The sequence below is a fragment of the Anarhichas minor genome, unplaced genomic scaffold (genome assembly GCF_050575085.1).
Source record: "Anarhichas minor isolate MPS153535 unplaced genomic scaffold, ASM5057508v1 ptg000017l, whole genome shotgun sequence".
NCBI classification, from domain to species: Eukaryota; Metazoa; Chordata; class Actinopteri; order Perciformes; family Anarhichadidae; genus Anarhichas; species Anarhichas minor.
This window is the reverse complement of record NW_027466463.1, coordinates 7,560,185-7,579,799: the sequence shown is the minus strand read 5'-3', so window position 1 is coordinate 7,579,799 and position 19,615 is coordinate 7,560,185. Positions and strand designations below refer to the sequence as shown.

The 19,615-nt window shown below is 41.1% G+C and overlaps 2 protein-coding genes across 2 annotated transcripts in view; one reads left to right on the top strand and one right to left on the bottom strand.

Moving 5' to 3' along the window:
- slc39a11 (solute carrier family 39, member 11) overlaps positions 1-8,477 on the bottom strand; it is a 103,141-nt gene extending 94,664 nt beyond the window's left edge. Inside the window, exons 1-3 of the mRNA XM_076093196.1 lie at positions 8,001-8,477; positions 6,330-6,536; positions 5,044-5,082 (exon numbers count right to left, since the gene is read on the bottom strand). Of these exons, the coding sequence (XP_075949311.1) occupies positions 5,044-5,082; positions 6,330-6,437 (147 nt within the window). The 5' untranslated portion in view covers positions 6,438-6,536; positions 8,001-8,477. The remainder of the gene's footprint in view (positions 1-5,043; positions 5,083-6,329; positions 6,537-8,000) is intronic.
- Positions 8,478-12,159: 3,682 nt separating this feature from the next.
- Positions 12,160-13,850, top strand: LOC142951423 (somatostatin receptor type 2). The gene has a single exon (XM_076092945.1). The coding sequence runs from the start codon at positions 12,831-12,833 to the stop codon at positions 13,848-13,850; it is 1,020 nt and encodes a 339-aa protein (XP_075949060.1). The 5' UTR covers positions 12,160-12,830.
- Positions 13,851-19,615: the final 5,765 nt, after the last annotated feature.

Here is a 19,615-nt window from a genome sequence, read left to right as displayed (position 1 = left end):
CATTAAACCCCTATGGGCATTGTTTGATCAATTTAAAGATTATTTTGTATGAGGGCTACTTTCACTTTTGGAACTTAAAGTACATTTTGATGCGAATACTTTTACTCTTTTAATTGAGTAAAGTTTTGAATGCAGGAGGATATCAACACTGTGGTACTTTTACTCGAGTAACTCATCCGAGCACTTCATCCACCACTGACTGACTACCACACACGTGTGTCTAGACCGTGGTGTTGACTAATATAGAGTCTTCATCTACTGTAAGCGGGGACCAATGATGTTATTAATGTTGCTGTTCATGACACCGACAAGGAAACTGCTCATTTGTTTTATCGCGTGTCATTGAAATGATTGAATGTGTGGTGTTAGAGCTTTGATGGGTAACAAACACTGTTGTGGCATCTCATCCCCTTTATTTTGTCTTGATGTATATTAAACATGAATCACAAGAACTCATTTTGTCCGGAGGTTTTCTGGGTGAACTTATGGTGTGCTTAATCCTGGAGCAGACAGAACTGCTCTCCTAGGGTAGTAATACGTCTAAATCGAGCAAATAGTTTTTTCAAGAACTTTGGGCGAGTTCAGACCCATTAATTACTCCGAGTAAGTTAATAAAAAGGCACCAAGATCTTTGGAACTTCTTTTTTTGTTCTGATAACGGAAATATCAATCTGCATTGCTATTTCTGCAGTAATACAACTCATTTGCATTGGCTGATATGTTTTTAAAGGAAACATAATATCGCCCACATTATCTTCACTGGCAACAGTTTGTTCCAATGCAGCAGGAAGCCAGACGTTACTGCACAGCAGTGAAAACGTATCAGCCGTTGAAAATAGTTTGCAAATGATTGTAATTCGTGACAGTCAGCTGGAGTTGCACTCATAAACTGTCTGCGAGGGGGAATTACTGTTGCATTATATCAACTGAGCCTTGACTAGAAAAAAAATGACATTTATTTCAAATGTTCAGAATCAGAAGACTGGACTTAAATGTTGCACATTAACGTCATTAGCTGCAATTGCTTTCCCCTAACACTTCTTTCCAGGAACAAACATGCAAACAAGAGAGGTGGGACTTGAAAGGATCGGAAGAAGAGATACATAGAGATGTATAGAAATAAAGAAATCATCATAAATTGTTGTCACTCCTTGCCAACCACCGCAGCTGAGAGACGCTGTGTTCTGGGAACAGAATGGCGTGATTTTCTGCCGTGACAAAGACTGTATGGCATGCCTGCGTGTGTCCATCTGTATCTGAAGCTGCGTGCGTTAGCATGTGTTGGGGTGTGAGTTAGTGGGCCGGCAGATGCAAAGCATGGGAACATGACGGCATCTGAATTACATGATGTCCAAAAAGAATGACACATACGTAATGACACACCGAGCCCAAAAACACATGCAAGCGCCTACACACCATTCATTTTTTCAACAAGTATTGATTTAATATAGTTTAATATAGTTGCATTGTTTGTATGCTATCTAGCTAAAAAGTCAGTTCGTTAGGCTAGGCTAATGTTAGTCATGATGGTCGGCAGAAAACTTGTTAGCCAAATTGATAGAGCAATATGGCCAAATAATAGAAGATAAAAAAAGCAGACATCAGCACAGTAAGGACAAAACTTTTCGTTTCAAAGTACTCAGCTGCAAGTATTTGGGATCAAAACTCTTCATACCGGCAGCGATGCTAACGATGAACAACTGGTGCAACAACCTGAGCATGGCTGACCTGCGGGGATGTGTATTTCCTGGAGGTTTATCCAAATTGCCAATGTGCTACTGTGTGAACACATAATGTGTCAAACATAGCGGCTTGTTATGAATATTTTAAAACCAAGTGCAGATGTGAGTGCGTCACACCAGCCCCGTTTCTGACGTGAGGTGTGACAAAGCAGGTGAGTAATAGCTATGCTTAGCGCAATGGGAAAAAGAATTAGGGAATAAAAGAGAGAGAAAAAAAACGGTTGAAAGAATAATAAAAGGTATTTCTGCTTCTACTGAAAAAGAAAACACCACACAACACTTAATGATGTATAACATGGCCTCCATCATTATCTGCCTCCATTCTTTAAACTGGCTCTTACTATCTGTCTGACCTTCTTTCATTCTCCATCTGCAGCCAAAAAGCAATCCCAAGGCCTCTCAGGACATTCTTCTTTGAACAGGGCATGAAGGGAGAACCGATCCACTTCCCTCCTCTTTCCATCTCCACTCGACTCCCAAAAGGGAATTTTTTATTTTTTCCCCCTCAGGCCTGCTATCGCTGAATAGTTGAACTGATCAAATATAAAAGTCAAATGGAGCAGCCACATCTCGGAGGCACAACGTCAGTGAGTGGGGAGGAGTGCCGCTTACCGTTTGCATTGAAAAAGCACAAGATTGCTAAAGTTGGCTACGATCAGCACTTATTCTCTCTCCGTCCATACATCCTGTGTCAGCAGCTTCTTTCTTCCAGGTACACAGTAGAAGCCAATGCTCGTACGTCTTATCGTAGCTGTTACAAAACCATTCCTGTACTTTCAATGTCTACGAACGGGATTAAAAGCAAACATTTACAGTAATAGAAACCAAACTGGAGCCAAGGTAGAGTAATAATTAAACGAAGATGAAATAGGAAAAGGTGCTTCGAGCACTCCCGCATTTGCATCCTCTGCTATGCCACCAGATATTAATATTACACTATCACAGCCAAAAACTTACATACAATATGCAAGGGTTAGAATGAAAGATTTAGTTTCTTGCTAAAATAAATTACTTTAAAAATCATATTATGCCAACAAGGGGCTGTAAAATTGGATAATTAACAATAATTCACACTGTTCATGTTGAGTGGCTAAGTTCATCAAAAAGTTATTTCAGAAAGATATGCTACTCACAAAGTTGGAGAGACATTAAGCGAATGTTCTTCTCTGTCTTATCTGATTTCATTGGAAGGTATAAGAGCACCAGCACAGCCCGGGACGTAATTGAAAAGCTGTTCAGATTGACGGATAGATAACTGAGATGAGGGCTGATTGAGATTAGATCGATAGCTTTCAGCCACTTTCTTTCTCATGGCATCGCTCCTCATTTTGCATTAGTCTTATCACCTCACTTATCTGGGCCTGGAATTATCAACAATCTCACAATCACTGTAAGGAATCGCAATTAAAGTTTCAACAGGATTACACAGAAAAAGATCCATTTCACACGCATATATGACAGCTGTTCACGAAGCTGTCTACATGGAAACGAGTGTTTGAAGTGGCAATCTCGAAGATTTTAATCCAAATAAACGTCTGTTAGGTCACCTTCTATCGTCGATGGAGGTAACACAATGGTGATGGAGTCTACGGAACTGTGGACACAATTCTGAAAAAGCTCATGTATCAACATATATACATATATATATATATATATATATATATATATATATATATGAAAGATGAGTTTATCTTGATATGTGATGTAGACATTACACTTCTAAAGGATCTTTAGACCAGTTTGATCCAGCACTGTACCGTCCACTTCTTAGCTTGAACAGTTAATTAAAGGGCCAGTGTGTAGCATTTCAGGGACTCTTATTAGCAGAATGGAATATAATATTCATAACCATATTTTGACCTTTGTGTGTAATCACCTGAAACGAATTGTTGTGTTTCCGTTACCTTAGAATGAGCCCTTCGTATCTACACAGGGAGAGTCCACTGTGGTGCACTAACAGAACGAACAAACGACCCAACCAAACGCGCGTTTTTACGTTACCAGAAGGCCACCGTAGCTCTCCAACGTGCTTGAGAAACTGCGGTAACGTGATGAGTGCAGCAGCAGCAATCTTCAATTGGGAAGTGATGGAGCAAACCATACAGGTTTGGCTACACAGATGCAGAATGAGCTCCAGGATCCCAGAGTCCTCGTCAAACAGGATTTGACTCTCTCACTTGTTGAGTTTGTCAGTATGTCAGGCAAGTAATGCCAGCGCTTAAAGGCACACATTTATGATGAGTCAGCCTTAGCACATCCAGCCCTTCTGTGGGATCAGTTGTTTGTTCTCTTGTCATTGTTGCCTATACTTTGGCGTCGAAGATATGAACATCCTAAAAGTGTTACAGTTGTATTGCTTTCTCGTGTCAATGACGTCTCCTAGACGGGGACAATATTTACCAGATTCTCGTAGTAGTAGGCTTATTTAGAGGCAGGCCGTCTTCAGCAGCAGGAGGAACAGAGGAGGTTTTGAATGCCCTGCAGTGAAGTTATTTTTTTGTCTCGTACCTGAGTATCTTTGCTTGGATGTGCACACACTCACACCTCTTCGGAGGTTTAAAGAGTCTCATTATTTAAAATTCAAATGAATGCTTAACCTCAAGGTGTCACTCAGAGAGTACCAGAACATTCTGATGTAGCATTTCAAAATGAAAGCCCTTCAAATCACATTCATGAGACAATTGGTCTCATTTCAGATTAGATTTTAGAGGAAATGGTGCATAGTTACAAAATCATTTCACAACAGGTTAATAGCAGACCCTCCAATAAGTTAAAACAGCTACGGAGCTTTCCTAAATCCCAGCAGAGATTTAGTACAAGATAGCTTCATTGGCTTTAAAAGCTTGTAACGTAATTTTAATATTGTAATCGGCATCACTCTTGAGACTTTGCCGTTCTGTGCCAGTTCAGATGTGCTCCTGATTCTCTACACTGAGACACTTGATAAATGTCGTCAGTGAACTGCTTCCCCCTCAGGAAATCAAGAAATGTAATTGTATGAGTCAGATAGTGAGCTTCGGGGGCTGTACTTTTCTATTGCAGCATAATACCTCTTTAGACATGATAAGGCCAGGAATTCCTTCGGGGGAATAATTATCTCAAACTATGAATTAACGTGGCATCTGGAAGTGTCAGGCTCCGTCTGTCTCTGGAAGAAACTCAGCCTGCCACAGCGAAACATCAAAAAAAAAAAACATCACATCGGAGCATCTTCCTACTGGCACTGTATGTCTCTGTGTGTGTGTGTGTGTGTGTGTGTGTGTGTGTGTGTGAGGTTCAGTTCAAAAGAAAACTAACTCACCCCAGCTGCAAAGCCTAAACTTCCATCCAAGATGCGCTTCTGTAAAGGGCAAACAAGAAGAGCGATTGTGTGAGTCCGTCAAACCAATATCCTCAAACCTCTCAGTAAACCTCTTTCTGTTGACTTAACTGGCAAAAATGCAACAATGTCCCGAGAGTCAGAGGCCCGGAGATTGAAAAAAAAATAAAAAAATCTAAGAGCAAAAGCAGTGTTTCAATAGAGGGGCTTCATGTCATTTACTGTAAGTTTAGCAGTTATATTGGAAATCCTCAGCTCTTGGCAACAGCAGCTGAATGACTTAGAACATTTGGAAACATTTTATCTTTACTTTAATATCATATAATATCATTTATGTGCTCTTTTTTAAACTTTTTTTTTTTAATTACTGATTTATCTAATGAGTTTTGTGGCTAGACGTTTGACTTGACTCGCGTGAAAGGGAACCGAAACACTGTTTAAATCAATCCTGAAATCCTGAAAACACTCGAGACTGTGCCTGAACACATCCTGTGTGAGGCTGGCAAGTTACAACTAAACTTGTATGGGAACTTTTTCATTTACAGCGTTAATCAGGTGTTTAAAACTGCAAACATAATCCGGGTGAAGATACATTTCCTTCAAAAACGCAATTGAGAATGCAATTTAGTTGTATGGGAACGATATCTTGTCGGAGACAGGGTTACCTGTGCAGACACAGACGGAGCAAGAAGCTGACGCTACCGCTTTTGCTACATGGGCTGTGTAGACATTGTAGAACATGTAGAACATCAGAAATGGTTTAACATTTTGGGAAATACGCTTATTTGCCGAGTCGCCAAGAGTGAGATGAGAAGATCAATACCACTCCAATGTCTGTCAGTTAAACACGATGTTGTAGCCAGGAGACATTTGGCTTAGCTTAGCATGAGTGAAACAGCTAGCCTGGCTCTGTCCAAAGGTAACAAACTGCACCTAGCAGCACCTCTAGAGCTAACTCATCAACATGTTTAACCCAGACAACAAACAAAAGACATGACATGGAAAGTTTTATTTTTGTTTGTTTTACTTTTGGACAGAGCCAACCAAGACGTTTCCCCGTCTCCAGCCTTTATGCTAAGCTAGGCTAACCAGCTGTTGGCTCCAGCTACATACTTGCCATACAGATGTGGGAGTGGTATTAACTCATCGAACTCTTTCCAAGATAGGGGCTAACTTTATTTACCAAGATGCCAACTATTCCATTAAAACAATGTGTAAAGTGTTAATTTAAGCTCCATGTGTCTGTGTGTTCTGGGTTCATGCAATACCTGTCGGCTGGAGAAGACAAACACCAGGGCTGCTCCGGCAGCGGTCAGAGCCCAGGTGAACAGAGTCCCCAGCAGGGCCTGGGTCACGGGGCTGTATCCTTCCAGCATGGTGCCAGACCTGGACAAACAACACACTTCAACTCAAACCGATCCCAAGACGTGGAAGGCGATCTCTCGTTCTTATCTCTCCGGGTAAGACTTTGAGAACTGGAGGGGAACAAAACATGTGGAGTTGAAATCTTCCAGTAACTGCCCTGCCTCTAAATAAGCCTACTACTACGAGAATCTGGTAAATATTGTCCCCGTCTAGGAGACGTCATTGACACGAGAAAGCAATACAACTGTAACACTTTTAGGATGTTCATATCTTCGACGCCAAAGTGTAGGCAACAATGACAAGAGAACAAACAACTGATCCCACAGAAGGGCTGGATGTGCTAAGGCTGACTCATCATAAATGTGTGCCTTTAAGCGCTGGCATTACTAGCCTGACATACCGACAAACTCAACAAGTGAGAGAGTCAAATCCTGTTTGACGAGGACTCTGGGATCCTGGAGCTCATTCTGCATCTGTGTAGCCAAACCTGTATGGTTTACTCCATCACTTCCCAATTGAAGATTATACAGTACAGCCTGAATTATGTTGATGATTCATTCTCACACAATACATGCAATGTACGGTAGGTGCTGTGAATACTAGGAGTGTCACTTTGTATTGTTCAACTATTAATTATCAGTTCAGAGGTTATATTTATAGAAACAAAGTGGCCACTGTGATCACAACTGACTATTACTGTATAACATTAAAATGTTCAAACATGCAACAGTGGCACAAGAGGAGACGAGTCATCAAACGTTCTGAGTTTCGACCGTTATTGAGCAATATCTACATAAAGTTTGCTAACATTAGCTAACATTAGCCACCACTAGCTTCTGGTCATACCAGGTCATGAAGACTGAACAGCAAAAAAAAAAAACTGCCAGTGCTGAAATGAGAAAAGATAAGTCTTATACAGTCTGAAGAACAATGTGTTACTTATTCTTTCCAAAGCGAAATGGTCTCACTTTAAAGTAGCTTTTCACATTCATATGCAATAAATATACATGTGAGTTACGACTACTGGAAATATTCATCAATCTGAGCTGTAAGCAGTAGGAACTATTCTCCTTTCATCATTAAATGACATTTTTATGAGCACTAATATTTACCACAGCAGCAATGAGAGCTGCTCCATATGGTAAAAATTACTTGAATATTAATATGCATCTTAGAAATGCCGAATGACTTTTGAATGAGAAGTTACATGCATTTGTTTGTGCATATGTAGTGTATGTGTTTTTTATTGCTGCATAAACGTCTTTAATGTGGCGTCATCAATGTGTTTTGTTTAACTAGTCTTCGTTACAAGCGCACGCACACGCGCGCGCACGCGCACACACACACACACACACACACACACACACACAGTACACAATGTATGCAGGTAAATGAGAGCCAACCGGCTAACTTTAAATGTTTCCTCGTTGTGTACTATAAAATAACGCCATTACATTTCACTCAAACTCTATATGCGGTGTCATTATACTACACGCATTAATTCGGCAAAGTTTAATTTTGACCTATGTTTTATGTTAACGGTCATTTTCGGCATTTGTTTCAGGTTTACTTACTTCTTCCCAGTGGCACCTCACCGCCTCCGTATTTACTTCCTACTTCCCGGTACACGTGTCTGTGACAGGGAAAATCCCCGCCTCTCCTCGCAGCCTATTGGTCAATCGCTTTGACAGAAGAAGCAGAAGCAGCAGTGGGTGGGTATATTTAAATATGATGAAAAACGCCACAGAGGAGTTTGGTAAACTGATGAAGTTCAGTTCTATTGTTTTTCTTTTTTTTTTTACATAATATGAGCAAACATGATGCAAGAACATTTCACTGCAAGAACATGTTAATGTCTTATCAGAGATTAAATCAAACATATCCCAGTTGCTTAAAATTCAAAGTCGAATCTGAAACAGGAGAAAAGACGGCAAACCAACACAGTATAATGCGACAAGTAGTGTCATATTCTAATGAACAGGTCTGTGGGGAGAGTGGTGCATGTGTAAGCCTGGTTTGGACAGTGGTGGAATATACTGTGTTTAAATACAACTTTGAGAAACTTGTACTTTACTTTAGAGTCTTTATTTGCTGCCACAATTCAGAGCGAAACATTCTTCTATTTAATCCACTACATTTATAAATTAAGTTTCCACATATAAAACATATCATCAGTTTATAGAATATGTTACATTCTTGTAGATAAAACTTACCCACAGTACTGGATATAAAAGATAGAATTAGCTCCACCGTGACCAGCTACAATATTGAAATACTTACCACTTTGATTACATAACATTTCAATGCTGGACTTATATTAGTGTATATTACAGCATTACAGCATTTACTCAAGTAGAGATAGTTCCCCACCACCGGGTTTTGGCTGCCTGTGTGTGTGTGTGTGTGTGTGTGTGTGTGTGTGTGTGTGTGTGTGTGTGTGTGTGGCACATGTGTGGACTTTCTGCTGGCTGACAAGAAACAGATTCTGGGGATGTTGCTGTGGAATTTCCTCTTCCCAGTGAAGGTTTCCCGGATTATTGCTCTCATTCACCTTTCAGTGGTAATTCCTAGGCATGTTGACCTTTGACTCACAGACCGATCATCAGTAACTGATTCAAGCACTGAATTTGATACTTCCAAATTCTTGCATAATCAAATCTTACTGCAACAATTATGCTGTCACACTGATGGCTATATGAATAAAACAATTGTATTTTCATCATAACCAACCTTCCAAACACATACATTGTCCAATCCAGCAAACTTCAAGACTCAATGGTTCATAGAAAGCCAATGGCTGCCTGAATATGTGGACACATGTGGACACATGTCCATTTCTGGTTTACAGGTTACAAGATACTGTATCTTTTTATGTATTAAGTCCTGAGACAAGTTGACCAATACTTTTTATTTTTAAATCATGTCACAATGCAACATATTGCATTATGATCTCTCTGGGGATAAGCTGGTCTTTCTGCCTTTTCTTTAATGGATTTCTGTGCTAGAAGCAGTGACTCTTTGATTCGGAGAAACAGACTGATGTTTTAAGTAGTTTTCCATTAGATGTCTTAAAATACTTGAAATCACCAACCATTAGGAAATATGTTAATATGCCACCGTGGATACAATAAATCCATCCACTAATGCATTTAGATGATGCAATGACAGCCTTTTTGTATTTTATTAATGAAACACAGATGTTGCAGTGCAGTTGAGATCATTGCTCTGCAAACATTCCGTTAAATATTTGACATTTTCTGTGTTGCAATTGCAGAAAGCCTGATTTGAATTACTCATGAGCACTCCGGGTTTATAGGCACTGTTGCTGGGAAACAAAAAGATGAAATAAGATGAAATAAGGTGGTGTTCAGATTGAAACATATTGACAAATATGCAAGGTCCCTTGAGGATTAATCCTAATGACTTTGGTGATACTGTGACCTTTACTCTAGAAACACCAGCAGATCAAAATTCTTAATCAGTGAAAAAGCTTGACACCTATGAGATAGACTGGTGCATCATTTTTACAGACATTCATGATTCCTAGAGGGTGAATCTTAGAGACTTTTCGTCTAGAGCCATTATGTGGCTGGCATTTTATTTATTTTTTTGGTGAAATGTCTTGACAAGAATGGAATGGCTTGCCGTGAAATTTGCCACAGATGTTCATGGTCCCTTGAGGATGAATCCTTTAGTTATCCGCTGAATTTCACTTTTGCCTTACTCGCAGATATATTTTTGATTATTCATCGAAATAGCTTAACATCTACCAAATAGATTTGCACAAAATTTAGATCGACAGCTATGGTGTCCAGAGGGTGTATCCTAATGACTTTGGTGAGCCCACCTAGCACCACGATGAGGTGGATATTTTTGGCTTTGAATAACATATCTTGCTAATTAGTGTTAGATTTGCCGTGAAACTTCCTGATTTTCCATCTAGCACCATCAGCGGGTTATTATAACATTTATACAGTACATTATGATTTAAAGTTGTTTAAATTTGTTTATTATTGTTTAAAATTGTTTATTACGTCCAAAACTAGCTTCAGCTTTACTTTGTGTTTAGTGCTATTTAAAAAGCGTTTGTACGCTAACACGCAAAACTAAGAGCATGAACATGGTAAACATTAATCCTGCTGAATGTCAGCATTGTCACTGTGAGTATGTTAGCATGCTGATGTTAACATATAGTCAATGCACCAGTGTACCTACTGTATACACAGCCTCACAGAGCTGCTAGCATGGATGTAGATGCACCCATTTTGAATGTCATCAGCCAATAGAATGGGCATTATCAGTTGTTATCACTATCATTTTAGTGCTGCGGACTAACCCTAACCCCAACCCAAACTGCACCAACCACATTGTGAAATGGAAGCTATGCTAACCTATATCTATGAGGCTGATAAACGCTGATGATGCCCACTCAATCGCCTGATATCATTCAAAGCGGGTGGTAGACTTGTTGTATGGTTTACGTTTACATTTTGAGTTTCAGGCGGTCATCATATCATGCTTATCTGGTCTCTGCAAGACAAGAGTAAGCATCTATTTCTTAAGTATAACATGTGGTTACGGTGTTCAGTCTAAAGGAGTTGCGTTGGAAGCGGACACTGGAAGTAAAAACCTTGTGAGGGGAAGAAGAGAACGGACAGTCTCGAACAGTGCTCCTTAAAAGCTTAATTTCTGATAAGTTGTCTCTCTTAGCCTTGATTTTGGCCTTGATCAACTTGGCTCGTGCTTTTGTTGTCGACAGCTCTGCTGCACTTGGATATTGATGACAGCATGTCTGTCTGAACACCACAGTGAAATAGTGCCCGTAAAATACGAAGCTGTCAAACGTCTACGAATTTAGCACCATGAAACAGTGATTCCAGTGATGTTTTTACAGGGGTCTGGGGTCTGCTTGGGAAGGTGGGCCTCCCTGTATGAAGTGCTAGTCTCCAGAGGGAAGTTAAGCCGCAACTTAATCAGCAGTTTAGACTACAAAGGCATTTTTTCCAGTTAATTGGAACCAGTCAAAAGCCAGAGTGAAGGTATGTCTTGCGATATCTCTGAGGAAAACTGTGGCATCTGACGAATGAGCTCTCAGATATGATCTTTGAAATGAGATACAATCACTGGATAGGTGTTGAAGTGATGTGAAGAACGGACTAGTTTTGATTGAGCTTTGCTCGCGGTGTTGATGGTGGTTGGCGGAACACACTGGAGGTTTTCTGGGGGAAGTGCTCGGGTTATTCCAGCTATGCGTGTCAGAGCGGCAACAGGATGGAGGCCATCGCTCATCCAGAGTCCTTAATCTTGCCAACCCCCACTCACTCTTTCCAATCTACCCTTCTCATTCCCTCTCTTTTACCTGAAGGGCTTTCTCCTCTCTCGTCTGTCTCCTTTTCACCTTTCGCTTTTCCTGTTTCACCTCTTCCTTTGGTGGAGTGACAAAAACAAGGTGGTAGGGTTGGAGGAGGACGGAATGAGTCGAAGAGGCAAAAAAACAGCATCCCATGTTAAATGTCAAAAAAACAAAAGCCCTGAAAAAACACACGGCAGACTTCTCTTTCCTGTCGGCAGATTTACTCAGTCTGGGTTGTAAAGGTGGGTGGCCGGAGCAACGAGATAGTGTTATTATCTGTGTGTGTGTGTATGTTTAGTTGTATGACCCCCCAGTGAACTGTGGTGAGACAAAATGAATGGTGGGGAGGTGGGGTGAAGTAAACAGAAGCAGAGGGGAGAGAAGAAAGAGTGGAGGGAGAAAAAAGTAATGAAAACAAAAGTATTGCAGCAGATGGGGCCAGGGTTTACCTTGGAAACAGCATTACGGCAGAGGAACCGGGGGAGTACTGAGGAGGGGCGTGAGCCAAGCTGGAGTTTATCTCCGGAGACTGATGAACAAGGGGTGAGGGGGAGGTAGTAGGGTTGTAAGTGTGTGTGTGTGGGGGGGCAGACACACTCCTCGCACACTGTGGGGGGAAAACATATAAAAGGGCTCCCAGGGAGAAAGAGTGGTCAGGCAAGCGAGTGGCCGTCCTGCTCATTTCCACACTGTTGTGCATCCCAGAGTGTGTTTACGCGAGTGTGTGTGTGCACATGTGGATCAGAGAGAAGCGTGCCGACTACCCCACCACAAAGGAATACACTTTTTTTTTCTTTTTTAACAATTGACTGGATGGGGGGGGCAGTTGAAGAGTTGCTGAACCTGAGAACGGTGTTTGATTTTCAGGTTTTGTCGGTTGAGTTGTTTACTCCTCTCTCCCTCTGAGTACTCTTAACTCCCACCACGGGGAGTGGAGAGGTGACTCTTGAGCTGCTTGCAGAGGAATTCGAACAGAAGCAGAGATTTTGTCCCTCTGAGCTGCCACTCCTCTGACTGTTATTATTTTTACTATTGGATGGGCTGAGGCAGAATGGACGCCTTATCTCTACCAGATATAGACTACAATCAGACATATGTGGATGAACATTATTTCTTTGAGGACAATATCGATGGCTATGGCATCTCCATGGCCATACTCTACTTGGTGGTTTGCATCCTGGGACTAGCTGGGAACTCCCTCGTCATTGTCGCCATTTTGAAATTGGACAAAATGTCATCTTCCACGACCGTGTACATATTCAACCTGGCTCTGGCCGACGGACTCTTCATGGTTGGTCTTCCCTTCATAGCGAGCCAGAACTTCCAGAACCACTGGATGTTTGGCGACACCGTGTGCAAAGTGGTCATGGTGCTGGACGGCATCAACCAGTTCACCAGCGTCTTCTGTCTGACGGCGATGAGCATCGACCGCTACATGGCGCTGGCTGACCCGCTGCGGTTCGCCCGTTGGAGAACGCCACGCTGGGCCAAGATCGTCTCGGCATTCCTGTGGCTGTTCTCGCTCCTAACCATCCTCCCCATGTCGCTTCACTTCTCGTCCGATCGAGGCCTGTGCATACCAGACCTCGTTTCGGACGCCTGGTGGCTCGGCATCTTGTCTTACACCTTCGTCATGGGGTTCGCTTTGCCGTTCGCTGTCATGACGGCCTCCTACGCGGCGCTGCTGCTCACCCTGAGGGCCCAGCGGCTCCGAGTGCCGCCGGCGAACCAGGAGAGCCACCGGCTGGAGCGGCAGGTCACCGAAATGGTGGTCGCAGTGGTGGTGGTGTTCGGGATGTGCTGGCTGCCGTTTTACACCTTCAACTTCTGCTCTCTGTACCAAACCGGCTTGGTGCTGCCCTTCGCCAGAGCTTTTGAGTTCGTGGTGCTGCTGTCGTACTCGTGGAGCTGCGCTAACCCCATCCTCTACGCCTGCCTCTCCGACACCTTCAGGAGGCACTTCCGCACGCTCCTCTGCCCTGCCGCCAAGTCGTCTCCCAGCATGCAGTGCAACACTGAATGGTATGACTTAAATGACACAGGTGTGCGGGATGTGACCATTCTGGCGTAGAGAGACGACAAAAAACAGACTTTACTCCATTTCCTGTCTTGATGCACTGCATGATACTTTTCACCTTCTTTAAAATGTGTTACTCATTTGATGGTTTGCAGATATGTGATACATTCTGTTTTCGTTTTGTTTATGTAATTTCCACACTTAACTTGGAATGTATAAGTTGTACATATTTTCTTGCCGTGGGCGATCAGATTTGCTGAATTTGCGGTTATTTTGTTCACCGCTCAAATGTAGGTGTATGATCGGTGTCTGTAGAGATCGAGAGATTTTCAACACACTTGTGTTGATCACCCGGTTGAGTGTAGACTGTGAATCTTTAAGTTTACCCTCTTCTCCCTGGGAAAATGAAAACGTTGCCTTCGTAATTTCCCATTTTTCAGAGTTTCTACCACAGATTAGCCAAAATGGAAGAAGAAAAAAGAGCATAATTCAGTTTGACTTCCCATAACACAAATCCTCCTGCTCCGTCTGACTCAAAACCTACAATTTGTCCTCTAATAACTCTGCTCCACTGCATCTCCCCAGAACTAATGAAATGAGGCACAAGAGGGATGAAGTGTGGACAGGTGGAGTGTAAACAGAATAATACGGGTCAAATGCCTGTGGCCAAACACCAGCACAAAGACACATACACAGACAGCTCCTCAACTCCCACAGCTGGATTATGTCCTGGTGTGGGAGTCTATCAGGCGTGTGTGTGTGTTTGTGCCTGGGTGGCCGTGTTCATGCACCTGCGCACAAGCATGTTGGGAACCTTGTGTGCCGCAGGCGTACTGTGGTGTTCTGCTTGAGCCTGACTTGGCTAAAAGGATAAGGACAGGTGAACACATTCAGCAACACATTTGCTCTATGGATTTTGGCACATCAGTTTTTCTTTCTTTTTGGCTGTTAGGTATAAGAAAAAAACGTAGAAATTTCACCAGTTGAGCAATTTTAAAAGCAGTCTTGGGTTTAGCTTGTTGAAAAGGAATTGTGAGGAAACCCAAGGCTTTCATAAAGACACGCAGAGGAATGTCATCCATCAAGTTATGATTTTCATGCACAGCAATAGCAGTTCCATGGCTTTGGCTTTAAGACTCATTTCTCCAATCAGCAGGCATCATGGGGGATTTTACTGACAGGGATTGAACACACATACAAATCAGGAATACACAGACCCAAAGTGAATCCAATCACAGCATTGTTAGCCGATCAACAGCAGGAGATACATAAACAGAAGCCCGTGTTTGCGCACAGATGCGGAAAAAACTGTAAACAGATCATATGCAAACACCCTTGTAAAAAGTACATTTGTAGAAACAGACGTAGGCTGTTAATTATCAGTGATGTAAATATGTATAAATGAGAAAATTATGTGTATGTATATGTGTGACAATCTGTATTTTGTTGACAAAAACATAAATGTGTTAGTGTACAAAAGAGGAGAGTGCCTCATTTTAAACACTCAATGTAATCCATTCACACCACGTCGAAACACACAAAAACATGCTTTGTAAATCCAGTTGGGCTATGCATTTTAATGAGGCTGTTGATCAGGACATGGGGCTGGGACAACACTTATATTGATCATATAGTCACTCTATATATATATATATATATATATGGGCATTTCTCAGATGCTATTGCCGTATTGACTGTAAATAAACATAGTTGCTTGTGTTTTATTCGTCTCTGTTGCCATAATTCAGTGCAAAGGAATGAAGCACACACAAACATGTCACATGTCACAACACTATGAGTCTTGCTTATTTCATTTGAGTCATAGCAGTAGTGGAAACTCACAGTTAGTAAAGTACTACACTTCAGTAGAAGTATGAAGTACTTTATGAAGTATTTCTATTTTGTGATACTTCTATTCCATTACATTAGAGAGGGAAAAGCAGGACTTTTACTTTCACAAAGTATTTTCACATTGTTGTACTTTTACTCAAGCTAAGTACATCTCCCACAATATGGGAGCTCAACAACAAAAAGAAGCATGTTTGTTAAATGACTGAAATTCTTGAATTTTCTTACTTCTGTAGGATGAACAAGCAAACATCTGCTTGGATACTCTTCCCGGTGGGCATTCTGTGAGCTGGAAAGACTGTAAAAGTCAAGTCCGCTCGCTGAGACCCACTTGTTTCCTCTGGCTTGTTTGTTTTTTAAAAGAGCTAATAAACCCCTGCCACATCTCCGGAAAGTTTAAAGATGCTCATGTGCCTACGGCATGGAAGAATTTCACGGACAGTAAGAGGAAACCAAGTTCAGGGTTTAGCCCAAAAGTGCAAAACACTCACAAACGTTTTTTATTGCACACCCAAAATATGTATCATACTAAAATTGGACTGACATGCTATCATAGGGCCTAATTAGTTCCTTATGGTGCCTTCTCACGTTTTAATATTCTTTCAGGGGTTTACAACATCTATTTAGAATCTACATGTTTGCTGATATTGGCCAACAAACGAACAACATTTGTCTCTTGTCAGGGTTTAAGTGATTATTTCACAACTCATCTTTTATTAAGAATATTCTTATGAAATCACTGTAACAATGTACATTTTCTAATTTGCCTGAGAAATGAGCTGTTGAATCTGTGTTTGAATCCGACCCCTTTCTTAAGCATGAAATAAAGTGCAAAATGGCCCTAAAATAAATCCCAATTGGTGTGTGTGCTTTTCTATATTTTCCAACCGGTAGCTGCCGCCTCAGAAATCTGTGCTTGACAAAGTGGTGTTCAGGTTTACCAGAGGGTGTCATTGAGTTCTTGTTATCTGTCTGGGAACATTGAGGTAGGTGGAGGCGGGGTGAGGTGGTGGAGTTCAGGAAGGGGACAGTTTAGGGCATGTGGACTGTACAAGATCATAATCCCATTGGCTGCACCCAAACAGAATTTTTAACCCAAACCAAAAGGCGCAGGTCTTGTGACGGCCACTAGGTGCTGACATTTTATCTATGAGTCTTGGTCTTGATGTTTTCTATTCGGGAGGTTTTTTTCAGACCCTATAGCAGAAAATAGATTCATTTTTCAACCGACCGGTTTTTAAATTATGAGCCTCTTGACACATTTTTTTAATCGCATATGTCTGTCTTATATATAACGTAGAAGTTTTTCAGATTAATAAATACAATTTAAATAAATAAATGATGGTCAAATAGGAAAAAAACAAATCCCTGTAGTCTTTGTGGAACTTCATCAGACTCGGTATGGTGGTATGGTGAAATGGCGAAATAGATTTTCGGCTGCTAAACATTGAGAGTCAAATGAGAAAACCATTGAACGAATTAAACAAACGAGTTATAAAGAGTGAATTGGGGAGTTTCAGTCTCTATGCTAAGCTAAGCTAACCGGCAGCTCGCTGTTGAGTTATATTTCGAGGACAAATGAAAGTGTTATTAATCTTCTCATCTAACTGCATTGCTTTAAAATTTTGAAAGTTTAATTTAAAGCTGATTTGAGACCAAAAAAGCAAACAGTGGGGGTTATTGAAGGCTCATTCATGTACCGATCCTTTACACAACCTTCAGTGTCTGATAGCGATGCACAAAGCACCTTTTAGCGCCTGTATGAGACACACCTGGCTCCAATGTAACTCCAATGAATGCCCGTCAGCAGCAATATTAGCTGCTTCGGAGGTCAGGTGATGTAATATGAGGAGCGACAAAGTCCTGAAGGTCAGACAAGATAACTGCGATCATATATTCAAAATGAAAGTCACATTTTACATGGAGCAACATCTGTGGGGACCAGGCCAGACAATATATGGGTTTTACTTAATACTTAATTTAATGCTGATTAGCTGGGCACAGAGATATCCTTTTATATTTGAAAATACATGAAATGAAATATGGGGGAGTCAGTTTGAATGAGCCCTTATGTTATTATTAAAATGAATAATAGCATTTATCAATAATTGTATTGTAGCAGGGCAATACACTCACTTGGGTGTCAGGTGTGACTATGTGGCAATCGCAAATGGTTTACATGGCTCATAGGTAAGGTATAAGGGCCCCTTAGCAGAATTTTGCTTAGGGCCCCGAGGGTGGTCAGGACCGGCTCTGACATAAGACGGGAAAAAAAGATTTTCATTCCAATAAAAACAACCATCTGTAGTGACAAAAGCAGGAAGTACCAGCCAGAACCATAACATGTGGTGGATTGTTCAATTACACCGTCCAATCGATTTTGCTGAACGATACAAGATTTACAATGTAGTGTTGCGCCACAGTCCAAAAGGTCACACTGATTAAAAGGTCTGGTGTGTGTGTGTTTGTGTGTGTTTCCTTCATGTGTGTGTTAGTCTTAATTAATGCACTGAGAGACAGCAGTTATTTCCAATGATCTTTTTACCTCTGACTGATCCTACTTCATCCTCTACGTGATGAAGACCAGATGCACACTGCCCGAGAGGTGTCTCAGCAAGGAATATTGATGGGACCCCTGAGAGATGTTGTGTGTGTGAGTGTGTGTGTGTGTGTGTGTGTGTGTGCATTTGCCCATGACATGATCAGAGGAAGAGATCAATAAAGGTAAATTAGGAAATTTACATGGTCCACTCTCTGTCAGACATTTCCTCATTTATTTTTCGTGTCTCTTTTTGTTTCTTTCTCCTCCTCCATTCCCGTCATTCCCTCGTCTCATTTCTCAGCAATGGATTTATCTATTTAAATCTCTCCTGCTCATTTCATGCTGATTGTGCAACAGGGCTGAACAATAGCCAACATTTACATGTTTATGACAAAAACAAGACAGTGCTGAGCCAGGGTTGCATTGCAGGGGACAGACAGCAAACAGAACCAGCCAGAAAACACTATCACTTTGCTGTGAAAAATATGAGTTCAAACTGTTTTGAAAATTTTTTAATGGCTTTGACATTTGACCAAAGGTAAAGGTTTAATCTCTTGTCTATGTTTTGCTCAGCACATGAAGCCTACAAAAGCAGCTTGGTTTTATGCAACACATCCTCATACCTAAACAACAGAATAGGTTGTTTACAGATGACTTCCAAAACCACGTATATTACCTTTGGAGAGGACCATGGACAGGCGCACAATATGAAACAGTTGCCGTTTCAAACACATGGTTAACATTGTGAATTCAACAAAAGTACTGGGTAAGGTTCAGGCAACATAACTACTTGGTTAGGTTTAGGCAACAAAACAGTTTGTTTAGGTTTAAGCAGCATAACTGCTTCTTTAGGTTGAGGAAAACTACTTGATTAGGTTAAAGCAACACAACTAATTGGTTATGTTTGGGCAACACAACTACTTGGTTAGGTTTATGCAACACAACTGCTTGTTTAGGTAACTTAACTACTTGGTTATTTTTAGGCAACAAAACCAACTTGGTTAGGTTTAGGCAACACACAGTTGGTTAGGTTTAGGCAACATAACTACTTGGTTAGGAGTAAGCAACAAATACCATTTAGTTAAGTTCAGGCAAACTAAATGGTTAGGTTGAGTTAACACAACTAATTGGTTATGTTAATGTCACACAACTACTTGGTTAGGTTTAGGAAACAAAACTACTTAGTTGGGTTTAGGAAAAGATCATGGTTTGGGTTTAAATAAGTGTGTTTGTTACATAACTTATTTATTATGCTCTCAGGGTTAGGGTTGTGTCGTAAGTTAAATATGTTATATAATTAAGTATTTACGTAAGTCAACTTTTGACCCTTCCCTCCACCCAACCTCCTCCCTACACATCTTTGTTGCTCTTTATACTACATCACCTGACTTCCTCCTTTGTTCCTATCATAATTACTACGATCATTATA

Coding starts and splice junctions, on each gene's coding strand:
- LOC142951423 (XM_076092945.1), top strand. CDS start 12,831: ATGGACGCCTTATCTCTACCAGATATAGACTACAATCAGACATATGTG.